Source organism: Leuciscus leuciscus, assembly GCF_965113295.1.
Source record: "Leuciscus leuciscus genome assembly, contig: HAP1_SCAFFOLD_846, whole genome shotgun sequence".
Taxonomy (NCBI): domain Eukaryota; kingdom Metazoa; phylum Chordata; class Actinopteri; order Cypriniformes; family Leuciscidae; genus Leuciscus; species Leuciscus leuciscus.
The window spans coordinates 5,001-18,733 of record NW_028117894.1 but is presented as its reverse complement, the minus strand read 5'-3'; the positions used below and the strand labels follow the sequence as shown (position 1 = coordinate 18,733).

At 36.9% G+C, this 13,733-nt stretch overlaps 1 protein-coding gene across 2 annotated transcripts in view; it reads right to left on the bottom strand.

Moving 5' to 3' along the window:
* Positions 1 to 8,515: 8,515 nt before the first annotated feature.
* LOC309492020 (zinc-binding protein A33-like) overlaps positions 8,516 to 13,733 on the bottom strand; it is a 7,031-nt gene continuing 1,813 nt past the window's right edge. The window contains exons 3-7 of one of the 2 annotated variants that reach the window (XR_014203404.1): positions 13,631 to 13,733; positions 12,564 to 12,586; positions 12,357 to 12,475; positions 8,757 to 10,603; positions 8,516 to 8,654 (exon numbers count right to left, since the gene is read on the bottom strand). The exon at positions 13,631 to 13,733 is cut by the window's right edge and continues 128 nt beyond it. Coding sequence is in view for 1 of the 2 variants with exons in the window: in XM_082191037.1 (XP_082047163.1) it covers positions 10,020 to 10,603; positions 12,357 to 12,475; positions 12,564 to 12,586; positions 13,631 to 13,733 (829 nt within the window). In the remaining variant the exon portion in view is untranslated. Of the gene's footprint in view, positions 8,655 to 8,740; positions 10,604 to 12,356; positions 12,476 to 12,563; positions 12,587 to 13,630 lie in introns of those variants that run through there. The other variant, XM_082191037.1, reaches the window with a different exon arrangement.

Genomic DNA, 13,733 nt, shown 5'->3' with positions numbered 1-13,733 from the left:
CGTAATCACATTTTTAAAAATGTGACACACAACGGCTTGCCACTTGGTGGCAATGTATAGGATGATGCACAAGAGTCCACTGTAGAGGTTGATGTGCAACTTTGGCAAAAAATTCCATGCATTTGGAAAAAAATGCTTTTTGAATAGCTGTCCACTGTAGTGACCACTATGCGTGAAAGGGTTAAAATAACATTAAATCTTAGCATGTATTTCTAGCAGGGGATTTAGCACTTACTAGCACGAAGAACAAATAGAAGAACAGATCTCTGTGCATAGAGATGGGTTTAAGATTCAAACTCTCTTGGATGCAAAAACATACCCTGTGTGAGTTCCTGTGTTTAATGTTGATCACATTATACGAATATCCACACGATTTCAAAATGTGACATTGATTTTATACAACAGTTCAACAAACGATAGTTTGTTATTAATATTATGTGATGATTTAATATTAAGTGATCTTCATTTTAAACACAGTTTTGTCCGTGTTATTTGCAACAAAACAATATCTCCAGCGAGAGCCACAGCAGTGTTTGCGGATCTGCTTTGAACAAATCGTGAGTCAATGATTCATTCATAAATACAGCCACTTGCTTCGCTACTGATGAACGAATGACTCGCTCATAAAGACCATGACTTGCCGCCACCTACTGACGGATTTAATTTAATATTTAAAACCATCACTTCGTTTTTATAATCATTGCATATTTCTCTTTTTTATTTAAGGCATTATTTACTTTATCTATCTATACATTACAGAAACGTCTGTCTGTCTGTCTGTTTGTCAGTCTGTGCGTCTGTCTGTTATTCTCTCAAACCGTTAGTCCGATGGATTTCAAACTTGACAGGTGTCTTACTACGGCCACGAGTATGTGCCGTGCCAAGTTTGACGTTGTTTGGATTAGAAATGCAAAAGATATCGTTAAATATATATATCGGTAAAAGAAGCACACACTGGCTTTTGCCGCTCTAGCAGCTGGCCACTCCCCCTCTCGCTGGCCACTCCCCCTCTCACACACACACTGAGTGAGCACAGCGCAGGACCAGAGACAGAGAGGGTCGAAGAAAGCAGCGGAGCTTAAGTAGCGTTTTCTCGGAGTTCACTGTGTAGCCTGCTTCCTCAATCGTGTAGTTCAATCTTTCACATTTATTGTATGTCATTATGTCAGTATCAGTATTTGTTTTCTACCATGCACAAATAAAAATGGCACTGATATTTTGCTGTGTAATTGGTACAATGAGAACTCAAACACTTCAAACCAACAATTACTAAAAACACACACAAAAACTGATTTTGCACGGGCACTTTGCACTGATCCCTGAATCGTCACGCTTATTCATTTGTGGATGTTAACTGAATCTGTAAGTCAGCTATGCTGTTTACTTCTGAATATTATATTTAATTCTGGTGCGCTTAACGTTATCGCTACTGTGTAATAGTAGCCTATGCTATTCACCAACTAAACATATCCTATTCAATGCGTTCACAGTCTCTTTCACAGGCATAATTTGTAGTAGCCTATTCACAAACTGTTTGCTCAAGCATACCGTTTTCTCGGAGTTCACTGTGTGTTTTCTACCATGCACAAATAAAAATGTCACTGAACTTTTGCTGTGTAATTGCAACAATGAGCACTCAAATACACCAAACCAACAATTACTAAAAACACACACAAAAACTGATTTTGCACAGGCATTTTGCACTAGTAAAGGTAAAAAATGCACTGAAAAAAACGATTTAAGGGGGCAAATATTGTCCCTTACTGAAAAAAGGAGTGACTGCAGAGCCCACAGAAGGATGTTAGAAGCCTCAGGGGGAACAACTCTCTCAGAGAACCACTGGGTTAAGCAACAAAATCAACATCAAAGCACAATACACATACAGAGGGCAGAAAGTCATATACAGAGGTCACTTAGGTTAGGTTAAAGATACAAACAAAGTGGGATTCAAACAAACAGCATATAATAAGGTAGAATTTACAGACTGTGAGCTGAAGAGTAATATTCAGAGAAAAACTTTTTTTTTTAATGAGAGAAGGGTGGATGCTTGACAGATGAGGAAGAACCACAACGCTGAAAGACCTGATGGCTCCAATGATTACCAGACTATTAAAACTGAATGAATATGGTACAAGATATTTTTCACCAGCCGCCACTGTTTAGACGCCTTTATGTATAGGCTATGAAACAGAAGGCCTTGGGACTGAGAAAACATACAAGGGGTGCCGGTTTGGCTGCCTCTTAAGAAAAGTATGAAACAATCTATATTGTGCTCAAAGCAATAAACTAATAAAAACAAACCATGAAGGCCTACATAATCTAATAATCAAAACTGTCATCATGAGGACAAAAGAAAGATAAATAGTAATTTCAAAGTTTTTGTCTTCTCTTGCAAATTTTCCAAATTATAACTGTTTATTATGAAATGCTCTTTATATGCTGACTAAAAATGCTATATATATATATAGGGTGAAGTCAGGTAAAGTGGGACACTTTTTGGTAAATTTCATTTTAAACAACCTAAATCAGTTAGAATGTATTACAATTGTATGTGTTTTGTTTAAATAGATTGTAATGAAGGCCACTATGGTGACATTTTCCCAATTTACTGTCATCTTTAAACACCATCTGACACCCTCTTCAGCAAACTGGAAGCAATCAGGTTGAGTGGGACACTTTGTTAGGGAAAGTGGGACACTATTTTATGGTTAAAATGAACATGAGAAATACAACCCCAATTCCAATGAAGTTGGGACGTTGTGTAAAACATGCATTGAAAATGTAGCCTGGAAATCCAGACCTAAATCTAATTAATGGTCTGGCGTCGACTAATGAAAATCGGCCAGCTCGAGGGGCGGCACCAAGCATGCATTTGAAAATCTCACTGCACGCAATAGGATAACACTACGACCAATCACAACAATAAGCTCCATATGCTTAGCTACCAGTGGAGCTAACTGGTAGATTAGACTCTTACCGTATCTGGTCGGCAAAACAGCAAAAATGTCCTTCTTGCAAAGGAACGATTCGAGCGCCGTCTTCTGTTCCTGTTTTAGATAAAAAGCCAAGTCTAACTCGTTCATTGTAGCGGCCAAAGCCGTTTCAAACAACTGGTGTTCATCTATAGGCATCTCGCAATGTTCATTAATGACTTCGACGTCACAGCGCTGTCCTCATCTGTTTAGCTCGCCTCTGGCCCGCCTATATCAGATAACCCGATGTGATTGGTGCACCTCAGATCGAGGGGCATATTTAATGAGCATCGTTACTCGACACCAGAGTAACTCGCTGAGCAAATTCAACTTGTGCTCTCGCGAGAACTCTGGTTTACCAGGGTATTGAAAATGTGTGGCGCATTATGAAGCACAAAATACAACAACGGAGACCTTCAATTAATTAATACTTGGAAGGATTTTAAAAAAATGCATTTCTGGAACTAATGCAAAAAATTTTACATTGTAAACTTCACTCTACATTCAATAAATAGATAGCATTTTTAGTCAGCATATAAATAGCATTTCATAATAAACAGTTACACACTAAAAATGATATATGGCATTTTTAGTCAGCATATAAAGTGTCATGGTGTGGGTTTTGTGTCTTGTTCTTGTCTGCCATGTGTTCCCCTGTCTTTTCATGTTTAGCTGTCTCCCGTTATGCTGATTACTTTTCCCAGGTGTTTCTTATTTACCACACCCCCTTGTTATCTTGTTTAGCTTGGTTGTCTGTGTAAAAAGCCCTGTGTTTTAGTTCAGTCATTGTGAGTTATTGATGTTGTTAGGTTGCATGTTCTTTTTTGTTTTGTTTTGTTTTGTTTTGTTTTGTTTTGTTTTGTTTTGTTTTGTTTTGTTTTGTTCTGTTCTGAAGTCTGAGTCTATGTCAAAGTTCTAGTTTATTTAATAAAAACACTGCTGCACTTGGATCCTGCTTCTTGCTTCCTGCTCTGCATCATAACATAAAGAGCATTACATAATAAACAGTTATAATATATTTATACTACAGGGCCGTTGAATGCTTGAATCTGATTGGTTGACGAACGTTCTAAGGTGTGCATTATTTTCAGGGAAACGCACGGCTAAAGTAGTTCCAGGCAGGTCTTGACCGCATTACAGTTCCATATCACTTCGCGTAGTCCACTGTAATAACGGAAAATAGGATACAATTCATAACAAGAAAAAGCATTTCGCCCCGTGCGCTTGATCTGCAATTTTCAACGTCTAGCTTCACAATCAATAGAAACATGCAGTTTAATTTGAATAAATAAACTATAAAGTCCTATCTATAATCAATAGAAAATTAAACTGAATATAGGCTAAATAAATGGATAGTCCTGCAGCACGGATTTTTATTGCAGATAATTTAACAAATAAATAATTATTGATAGGCCTACTTGTTAAAAGGGCTTTGGGTTTCATTTATTTGGCTAGTCTACTGTCATCTGTCAATAATACATTTAAAAAAAAGAATTAACGAATTAATTAAAACGAATTGAATTAATTAATAAATAATAATATTGACGCACATGCTTTTCTGTCTCATTATTGCAACATCTCTCTCTAATAACTGCATTAATAACTGCATAAAGCCGGGAACACACTTTAAGGCCGGTTATGAATGTAATTTGATACTTATGACTGATCATGCCCAAACGCGTGTTCAGCGCGTTCAGTCTGTGTTCAAAGTCGGTGTTTAAAGGGATACTTTACCGTTTTTTCATATTAAACTATGTTATTCCCTTAACTAAGACGAGTTGATACATACCTCTCTCGTCTCAGTGCGTGCACTAAATCCCTCTGTCTTGCGGCGAAACTTTGTTAGCCCAGTTCATTTAATATGGGCCAAGCAGAGAAGCTACCAAACACCTCCACGTTTTCCCTATTTAAATACAGTTACTCGCGAAGTGTAACTCGACCTAGGACGGTGACACAAAACAAAACGTTGCGCTTTTCTAAGCGTGTAAAATGGATAACTATTTTGTATGGCGGAATACCATAGCAAGTGCTTGTAAGCACTTCGACTTGGCGCAGTAATATCTTCACTAGAGGGAGCGGGGGCCGGTGAGAGGATTTTTCCACGAGTGAAGATATTACTGCGCCAAGTCGAAGTGCTTACAAGCACTTGCTATGGTATTCCGCCATACAAAATAGTTATCCATTTTACACGCTTAGAAAAGCGCAACGTTTTGTTTTGTGTCACCGTCCTAGGTCGAGTTACACTTCGCGAGTAACTGTATTTAAATAGGGAAAACGTGGAGGTGTTTGGTATCTTCTCTGCTTGGCCCATATTAAATGAACTGGGCTAACAAAGTTTCGCCGCAAGACAGAGGGATTTAGTGCACGCACTGAGACGAGAGAGGTATGTATCAACTCGTCTTAGTTAAGGGAATAACATAGTTTAATATGAAAAAACGGTAAAGTATCCCTTTAAAATCTGCTGCAGTCGATGAAAACAGTCAGAGAATGTGTCAGCTAGTCGTGTGTCCCCAGCCGCATTAGTGGCTCAAACCTCTCTGAAATGACGTTTTGGAATTAGCAACGGAGGCATGGGATTAGATGCGTAAGAAATTAGTCCTACATACAAGAGCGTTTTAATGACAAAAACTTTACAAACGTCTTGAAATACAAAATCTGAACAAATGTTTCGAGGTGTGGTAGTATAAGCGGAATAATTGACTTCAGGCCGTTGAATTATTAGAAAAATAATGCACACCCGAGGTGTAACGGCCACTCCGCTTCGCGTCGTGACCGCATTACCACCTCGGGTGTGCATTATTTTTCTAATAATTCAACGGCCTGTCGTCAATTATTCCTTACATATATATAAGAAAAAGGACAACAAGACGCCACACGTTAACTTGTCTCAAACCTGGTTTAGTTCAACGGTAAGTATGACAGATAAAACTAATTGTATTAGCTGCATTCTTGTTTTCGGCAGTGTTTTAGAGAAAATATCTATTTTTCTGCTCACTGTGTTTCTGCTGCTGTTGTCATTAAAATAACCGCGTAGTTTGCAGCTCTTATAGCGAGCGAGGGAGAGAGAGAGAGAGGGAGAGAAACTGCAACACACACGGAGCAGAAAGGGCTTGAATGAAGCACTTTTAGCTCTAATACAATAGATAGATCTAGATATTGCTCCGAAAGATCATTACCATAAACAACCCTGAGTGTCTGTGGTGTGTGAACTGCTCCGTTGCGCTGCTCACTTTAATCTAGGCCTATAGAAACTGTGGCGCAATTATGTCCCGCCATTTGAATAATAGCTACTGATCATCTGGGAATGTTAGAAGTTACAAGAATGCTTTGTAAATGATTGCTTCTCTTTAGTGTTATTTGACATTCCAACAATACCTGTTCTGTAGTTTCTGTTTTGCATAATTCTGAAACATTCAAAGCCGTTCCACGTGACATACTCAGGCATTAATAGCTTAACTCTGGCTGAAACTGGTGTTACAAATGTCAGCAGTAGTTCACAGGAATCCCTCTATTTTTGTCCATCCAGGAAATCACTTAGATGACGTCACAGGCGCCGAGGTGACATGTCATCAGGTCATTACTGGCATTACTGGCATGCATTGTTGTCATTGTTGACTGCAGTGTAGAAGCTGAATGCATTGCTTAGTGAACTTGATTTGAATATGTACAGCAGAAACCATGAGAGGAATTATACAGTTATTGCCTTAGAGCAGTTGGCATGAGATCAGCTTGTACACTAGTTGGCACACACATTAAAAAAAGAGCAAGAACATTTAAAGATAAAATGGTAATCCAGTGCATGCAAATCTGGTGCTGAAAAAAGTGCTTGTCATCAAAAGTTCATGGAACGACTGATATATAACATGTTTTTGTTATGCATTTTCCTTCATAACTTACAGACTATATCTACCTGCCTTCCTTTGCTATAAGAATAATTCAATAATTCATATGTGCCAATTTAATGAATTAGCCTACCATTAAATATTAACATTAAAACACTTGATCATTATATTGAATTGAATTTGAGAACTGAGTGTATCTCAAAGAAGAGCACACCCTAAAGTAATAATATTATTGCTTAATATGCTTCATTGCTTAATATTTATCACTAAATGGTTTTCAGTTTTATTTGCTTCTAATTCTTGAATATGTATTATATAATGTAGCAAAAGCTACATTTATTGGAAACACTATTGGAAATCGTTTAATTGTGTGTGTGTGTGTGTGTGTGTGTGTGTGTGTGTGTGTGTATATATATATGAAGAGTTCAGATGCAAAAGCCTCTAAGTGCCATCTGAAATATTCTTCTAGAATGATCATTTTTATAAAGCTTGTATATTTAAGTTCAGTAATTTCACTTAAAAGACAATTAATAGGTAATTTGCATTGCCATTTAAGTGAAATTATTGAACAGATGGCGCTTAGAGGCTTTTGCATCTGAACTCTTCATATATATATATATATATATATATATATATATATATATATATATATACACACACACACACACACACACACACACACACTTTTTAACCAACCGCCTGGTGACCAAACAGATGTACACTAATAAGAGAAGGCATCATAAGAAGAAAATACTAGACATCACCCAAAAAAACAACAACAAAAACATATCTATTTTATTTCATTACTTCCTTATTTACATCATTCAAGTAATATGTAATATTTATAATAATATAGAGAATAAAGAATTATGGAATTGATCAGAAGAATGTGCTCTTTCAGACAGAGCAAGGCATGTTTTCGTGTGAAGGGTTCGACAGGCTCATAATTACAGGCTAAAGCATGTGTTACAATTCAGCAGCAGGACAGTTTGTCACGCAACCCCGAAAAATACTTCCAGTTAAACATCAATATTTCAAATAATTACATTTAGAACACACACACACACACACACACACACACACACACACACACACACACACACACACACACACACACACACACACACACACACACACACACACACACACACACACACACACACACATCTGATCAAAGTAGATTCGTGAGGTGCAATTCTATATATATATTCAATTAAGTTATTTTGCACATTCACAGTAAGTGGCTTTCGGTTCTGCAACAATTTTTCCCATAAATTTTCTCCATTGGGATTTTAAATGATTTTGACACTCTTAGAAGAAAAGATTCTAAATGGAACCTTAAAGGATTCCGTCAGGCGCTTCATATATAGAATCTTTCAGGGGTTCCATCATGGGATCGTTTCATTCATTTTGTTTTAATTAATTGTTAATTTTCATACAACTTTATTAATTAAACCGCTTATAAACGTACTTTATCATTAGAATTATTTTTTTTAATAACCTGTTAAACATTAAAGTATTATGCAATTATTTAAGCAATTTCTCCTTTTGAGCATTAAGCGTTCATTACACTTTATTTTAAGGTGTCATTGTTACACTGTAATTATACATTAAAGTACAGAGTAATAATAATCAACTACATTTTTAACAGCAACCACAATTTATAGTTATTACTAGTAACTACGTGTAACATATGTAACAATGACACTGTAAAATAAAGTGTTACCAAGCGTTCTTTAAAATTGAGCTAAGACACTTAAAGCTCTATATAAAACCCCGGTAACACTTTATTTTGATGGTCCCTTTTGAACATTCTGTTGACTATAAGTACCTTTGCCAACTAACATGTCAACTAACTCTCAGACTGTCTGATTAATATCTGCTAATTCTTTATTGTGATGGTCCTCCAATAGACAATACTGACTATAAGTAACTTTGCAACTGCATGTCAACTTATTCTAACCCTACCAGTCTACTAATACTCTACTAACACTCTAATGAGAGTTAGTTTACATGTAGGTGCAGTGTTACTCAGGGACTGTTTACACCTGGCCACTTCACTTCACTTCATCCGATCGTGAAAAGACCAGGTGTAAACGCCCTCTGAAATGCATTCGAGACGGATTTGAATCCAATCGCTCAAACCACTTCAGGAGGAGGAGTGAGAAGCTTTCCAGACGAAAGAGTAAATGCATATGGTTGTTGAAACCACATGTGACCCTGGATCACAAAACCAGTCACAAGTCGCACGGGTATATTTGTGGCAATAGCCAACGATATGGGTCAAAATTATAGATTTTTCTTTTATGCCAAAAATCATTAGGATATTAAGTAAAGATCATGTTCCATGAAGATATTTTTTTAATTTCCTACTGTAAATATTAAAAAAAAATGTTTTGGGAGTGAATGCAGCACAATCGTGAACATAAATGAACAACTTTAAAGGAGATTTTCTCAATGTTTCGATTTTTTTGCACCCTCAGATTCCAGATTTTCAATAGTTGTATCTCGGCCAAATATTGCCCTATCCTAACAAACCATACATCAATGGAAAGCGTATTTATTCAGCTTTCGGATGATGTATAAATCTCAATTTAAAAAAAAAATTGACCCATGTGACTGGTTTTGTCATCCAGGGTCACATATGTAAATTTTACTTCTCCCAAAAATGCTAAAAAATAAACGTGTGAGAGCGTGTTATAGGCTATATGTCAAGTTATAGCCAGATATGACGGCGCTACTGCAACACGCATCACCGCAGATGAGCATCTATTCATCAAGCCAACTGTAAACTATCGCAAATCAAAGTGAAAGTAAGTCGCAGACGCTTAACACACAATCATCATCATTAAAAGTAAAGAACCGAAATGATCTTACCAGGGCTGTTGCCGCTCGCTCTTTGATTGTGAAATTTTAGCTGATGATCAATAAAATGCCGCACATAACTGTTGCTTTCGGTGACGTGCACTCCATTAAATCTGCATATAGCGCGAGAATTGAAGATCGGATTTATATCCGTTTTGCAAAAACACATTTATGTGACCAGGTGTAAATGGAATTGTTTTGATAAATCAGATAACTATCCGATCTAAGAAAACGCATGAAGTGGCCAGTTAAACAGCCCCTTATAGTCGACAGAATGAGTTAAAGGGACCATCAAAATAACGTGAAACCCAAACCTCACTGAAACTGAGCAGGGCTTTTACTACCGCAGTTCTTCTTGCTCTCCATCACACTGGTTTAGTGTGGACAGTTTATGTCCTGCGACAGATATTTCCACCGGCAAGATGCGCAGCGCTTGAGACGGACACGCGTTACAGAAGTACGGAAACACTCTCTCACTGAAGCTGTGCTTGAAGGAATGGAGATGAGCGTCAGTGAGAGAGTCGAAGAACGACAGCTTTCCTCCGTCCCAGTCCAGCTGGACTCTGATGATCTGGACCTTGTGTTTCACAGTGAAAGGCATCAGAAACTCCCCTGAAAGGCCTTGTCCGTACTTCCCGTTGTGGAAGCCGATGCGCCACAGGCCAGAACTGGGAGGATTGTCTCGTGTCTCGATGGCAGACTCTGAAATCACTCCTAAAGCCCAGGTGGTGTTTTCACCGACCTCGATATCCCAGCAGTGATTCCCAGAGCTGAAGCCTTCAGAGCCCAGGACGCTCGTATAGCCCTCGCGTTTCTCCGTGAATCCCAGAGCCTGTCGACTCCACTGACCAAAGCTCACATCGCTCAGATCGTCGGAGAGCTGGAGACACGGGTGAGCGGTGTTGGGGTCGAGGACCACGGGAACTATAGAGGAAAAGAGATGTTTATTTATTAACGCTTCCCCGCCATTGACAGAATTTTCCATCATTTATGAGATAACGACTAGTAAGTCAAACCTCAAATCACAGTCTTTGTTCTATAGAGACTGTGTTTATTCCTCAATTAGTGAGGTTGAACAATATATCTATAGGATCTGATAGTGATTAAACCATAAAATCTCAAAATCAGTGAACAAAAACTGGTGTTTGGGGTGTTTGGCTCGAGGTCATGATGCAAAGGACCCTAGGTTGATTTTACTCCAAACCATCCCTTTAAGGTTGAGTCACTGTAGTCACTATTTTAACGATGTCTTTACTAACTTTCTGGGCCGGCAAGTTTCAATAACATAGAAGCCTATGAAGGAGTGAGACAGCTCTCAGATTTCATAAAAAATATCTTAATTTGTGTTCTGAAGATGAACGAAGGTCTTACGGGGTTGGAACAACATGAGGGAGAGTAATTACTGACAGAATCTTCATTTTTGTGTCTCGTGTCTCAACACTATGTTGCTGTCTGGCTACTGTCATAAACATGAGCCCGTCTGATTGGTTGTGGCAGCGGTGTTGTGACTATCTATAGAGATATTTTTAATGTTCCTCAGAAAACAGGACACAGGTTTAACTCGTTTGAAGTGCTCGTGCCAAATGTTTCACTCTCAGATATAAGAAAAAAAATCCCTTCTATCTCTTGCTTTGGCCACTGCGTTTACACCTCCAGGGCACTATGATGAATTCCTAAAAGAGTTGTTGTTATCTTTGCAAAGATTTGCATGTTAGCTGTTTTCTGATGCACAGTTAGTGCATGCGTTCATGACCTCTAGACTAGATTACTGTAATGCATTTCATCCACAATAAACAAGATACAACTAGTCCAAAATGCATCTGGTAGAGTTCTTACCAGGTCAAGAAATATGATCATATAACACCAATTTTATCATCTGGTTACCTATTAAGTTCTGTTTCAATTATAAAGGATTGCTACTGACCTATAATGCATCAGCTCCTGTATATTTAACTGATCTTCTACCGTCTTGGACTCTAAAACTGCTATAGAATCAAAGCCATATGTTTTACCAAGTCGTGTTCCAAATTTAAAGTTGATATCACAAAAATTGAGCCGCTAAAATGTTTTATAATAACGTAATGTCCAATTTCAAAACAGTTTTCACAGGATGAATTGTGTTTAAGTTTTCGAATTATACCCAGTTACTAAAATATGTAATCAAAAAGACATTTAAAAAGGTTATGCTTAAAATAAGAACAAATATCTGCCAAGAAAAGATTGTGAAAAGGGAAAACAAGATTGTGACCCCATTTTATCCCGTTTTAAGCATAAACTCACTTCATTTTTATACATTTTTCACACTTAATATCACACTTTCAAGTCATTTAGCTTCTCCAGTAAATGTATCTTGGGTCACACTTTATTTTAAGATGTCATTGTTACAGTGTAATAATATATTTAAGTACTGAGTAATATTAATAAACTACATGTACTTACTATAGGGTTAGAGTAGGATTAGGATTTGGTTGAGGGTTAGTTGCATGTAATTATGCATAATTTACTGTTATTAATACTACGGTAAGTACATGTAACATATGCAACAAGGACACTGTAAAATAAAGTGTTACCGTAACTTGATTTTAGAATGTTTAGATATTTGTCAATTCTGAGTATGACCATTATTATTTGCAGTTTAGTCTTTCAGCGTAAGTCATATTTCAGTCATGAGACTCACTGTATTGAGCGGCAACCCTCATTTTCTGCCATACTCCAAACTTCAGATTTCCCAGATGCTTTGCCACATCGATCTGCACTTCCGGAAGCTTCTCTGGACACGGACTGGTGCTCTGAGGACTGGGAAAACATCCCTGAATCAGTACTGGTCCTGATGCTAACTCACAATCCCAGCAGAGAGGCTTCAAACACGGGGTATTTCACTCACCTGTCAGGACAGCCTTTGTACTTCTTTAATGCACGGCCATGGAAATGACAAACAGATATTATAATCAAAAACATATCTCATGATTAAAATCAATTAAGATTTGTAATTATTATAAATTGCTCAATGGTAATGGCTCTATTTACAAAGATCAGCTCTTAAAGGGTTCCATCAGACGCTTCATAAAGAATCTTTTAGGGGTCTTATTAATTTTTTTTTAATTTTGATTAATCAGCTTGTAAACATACTTAATCAGTAAAAAATATACATAACCTGAAAGCATGCAGTTATTTAAGTAGATAATAACATGCAGTTATTTAAGAAGAACCCTAGGGCTCTACAATCCTAACATTTTAGTGTACAGTAAATATTTCCATTTCAAATAAATGCTGTTCTTCAGAACTTCAGAATCCTGAAAAAATTTGCATCATGGTTTCCACAGAAATATGAATCAGCACAACTGTTTTCAACATTGATAATAATCATAAATGTTTCTTGATCATCAAATCATCATATTAGAATGATTTGTGAAGGATCATGTGACACTGAAGACTGGAGTAATGATGCTGAAAATTCAGCTTTGATCACAGGAATAAATTACACTTTGCTATATATTCACAAAGAAAACAGATATTATAAATTGTAATAATATTTCACAATATTACTGTTTTTACTGTATTTTTTATTTAAAAACTATTTAAATAATTCAAATTGGGCAGACATGTTTTTTTTTGTCCAGGCTACAGAGAAATAATGAACTTGCAAAAACAAGACAGAACCAATTAAATATTAATAACCGAATATGTTGTAGTCATTGTATGCATTTTGTTTGTTTTTGTGTTTTTATTTATCTTTCTATAAACTGTAGCTGTAATCTGTCAATTTTTACCAAATAATTTGATCAGATATTAACCTTAACCAAGTTTAGTGTTTTGTTCTTCACTCATATTCAAAATATATTTATATTTTTATGGTTTATTCAAACTTGTAGTGTCATTAAAAACAAATACCCCCTCCAGACATAATTTTAATAAATCTGGTCAGAAAGTATGATAAGTAATTGTGTTTACCATCAGGAATGAGATGTTGTTGGACTCAATCTCTTCCTCAGCGCTCCTTGTTCTTTCTTCCAGAGACGAGAGTTGAGCGTTGATCCTCTTCATCTGCTCCTCC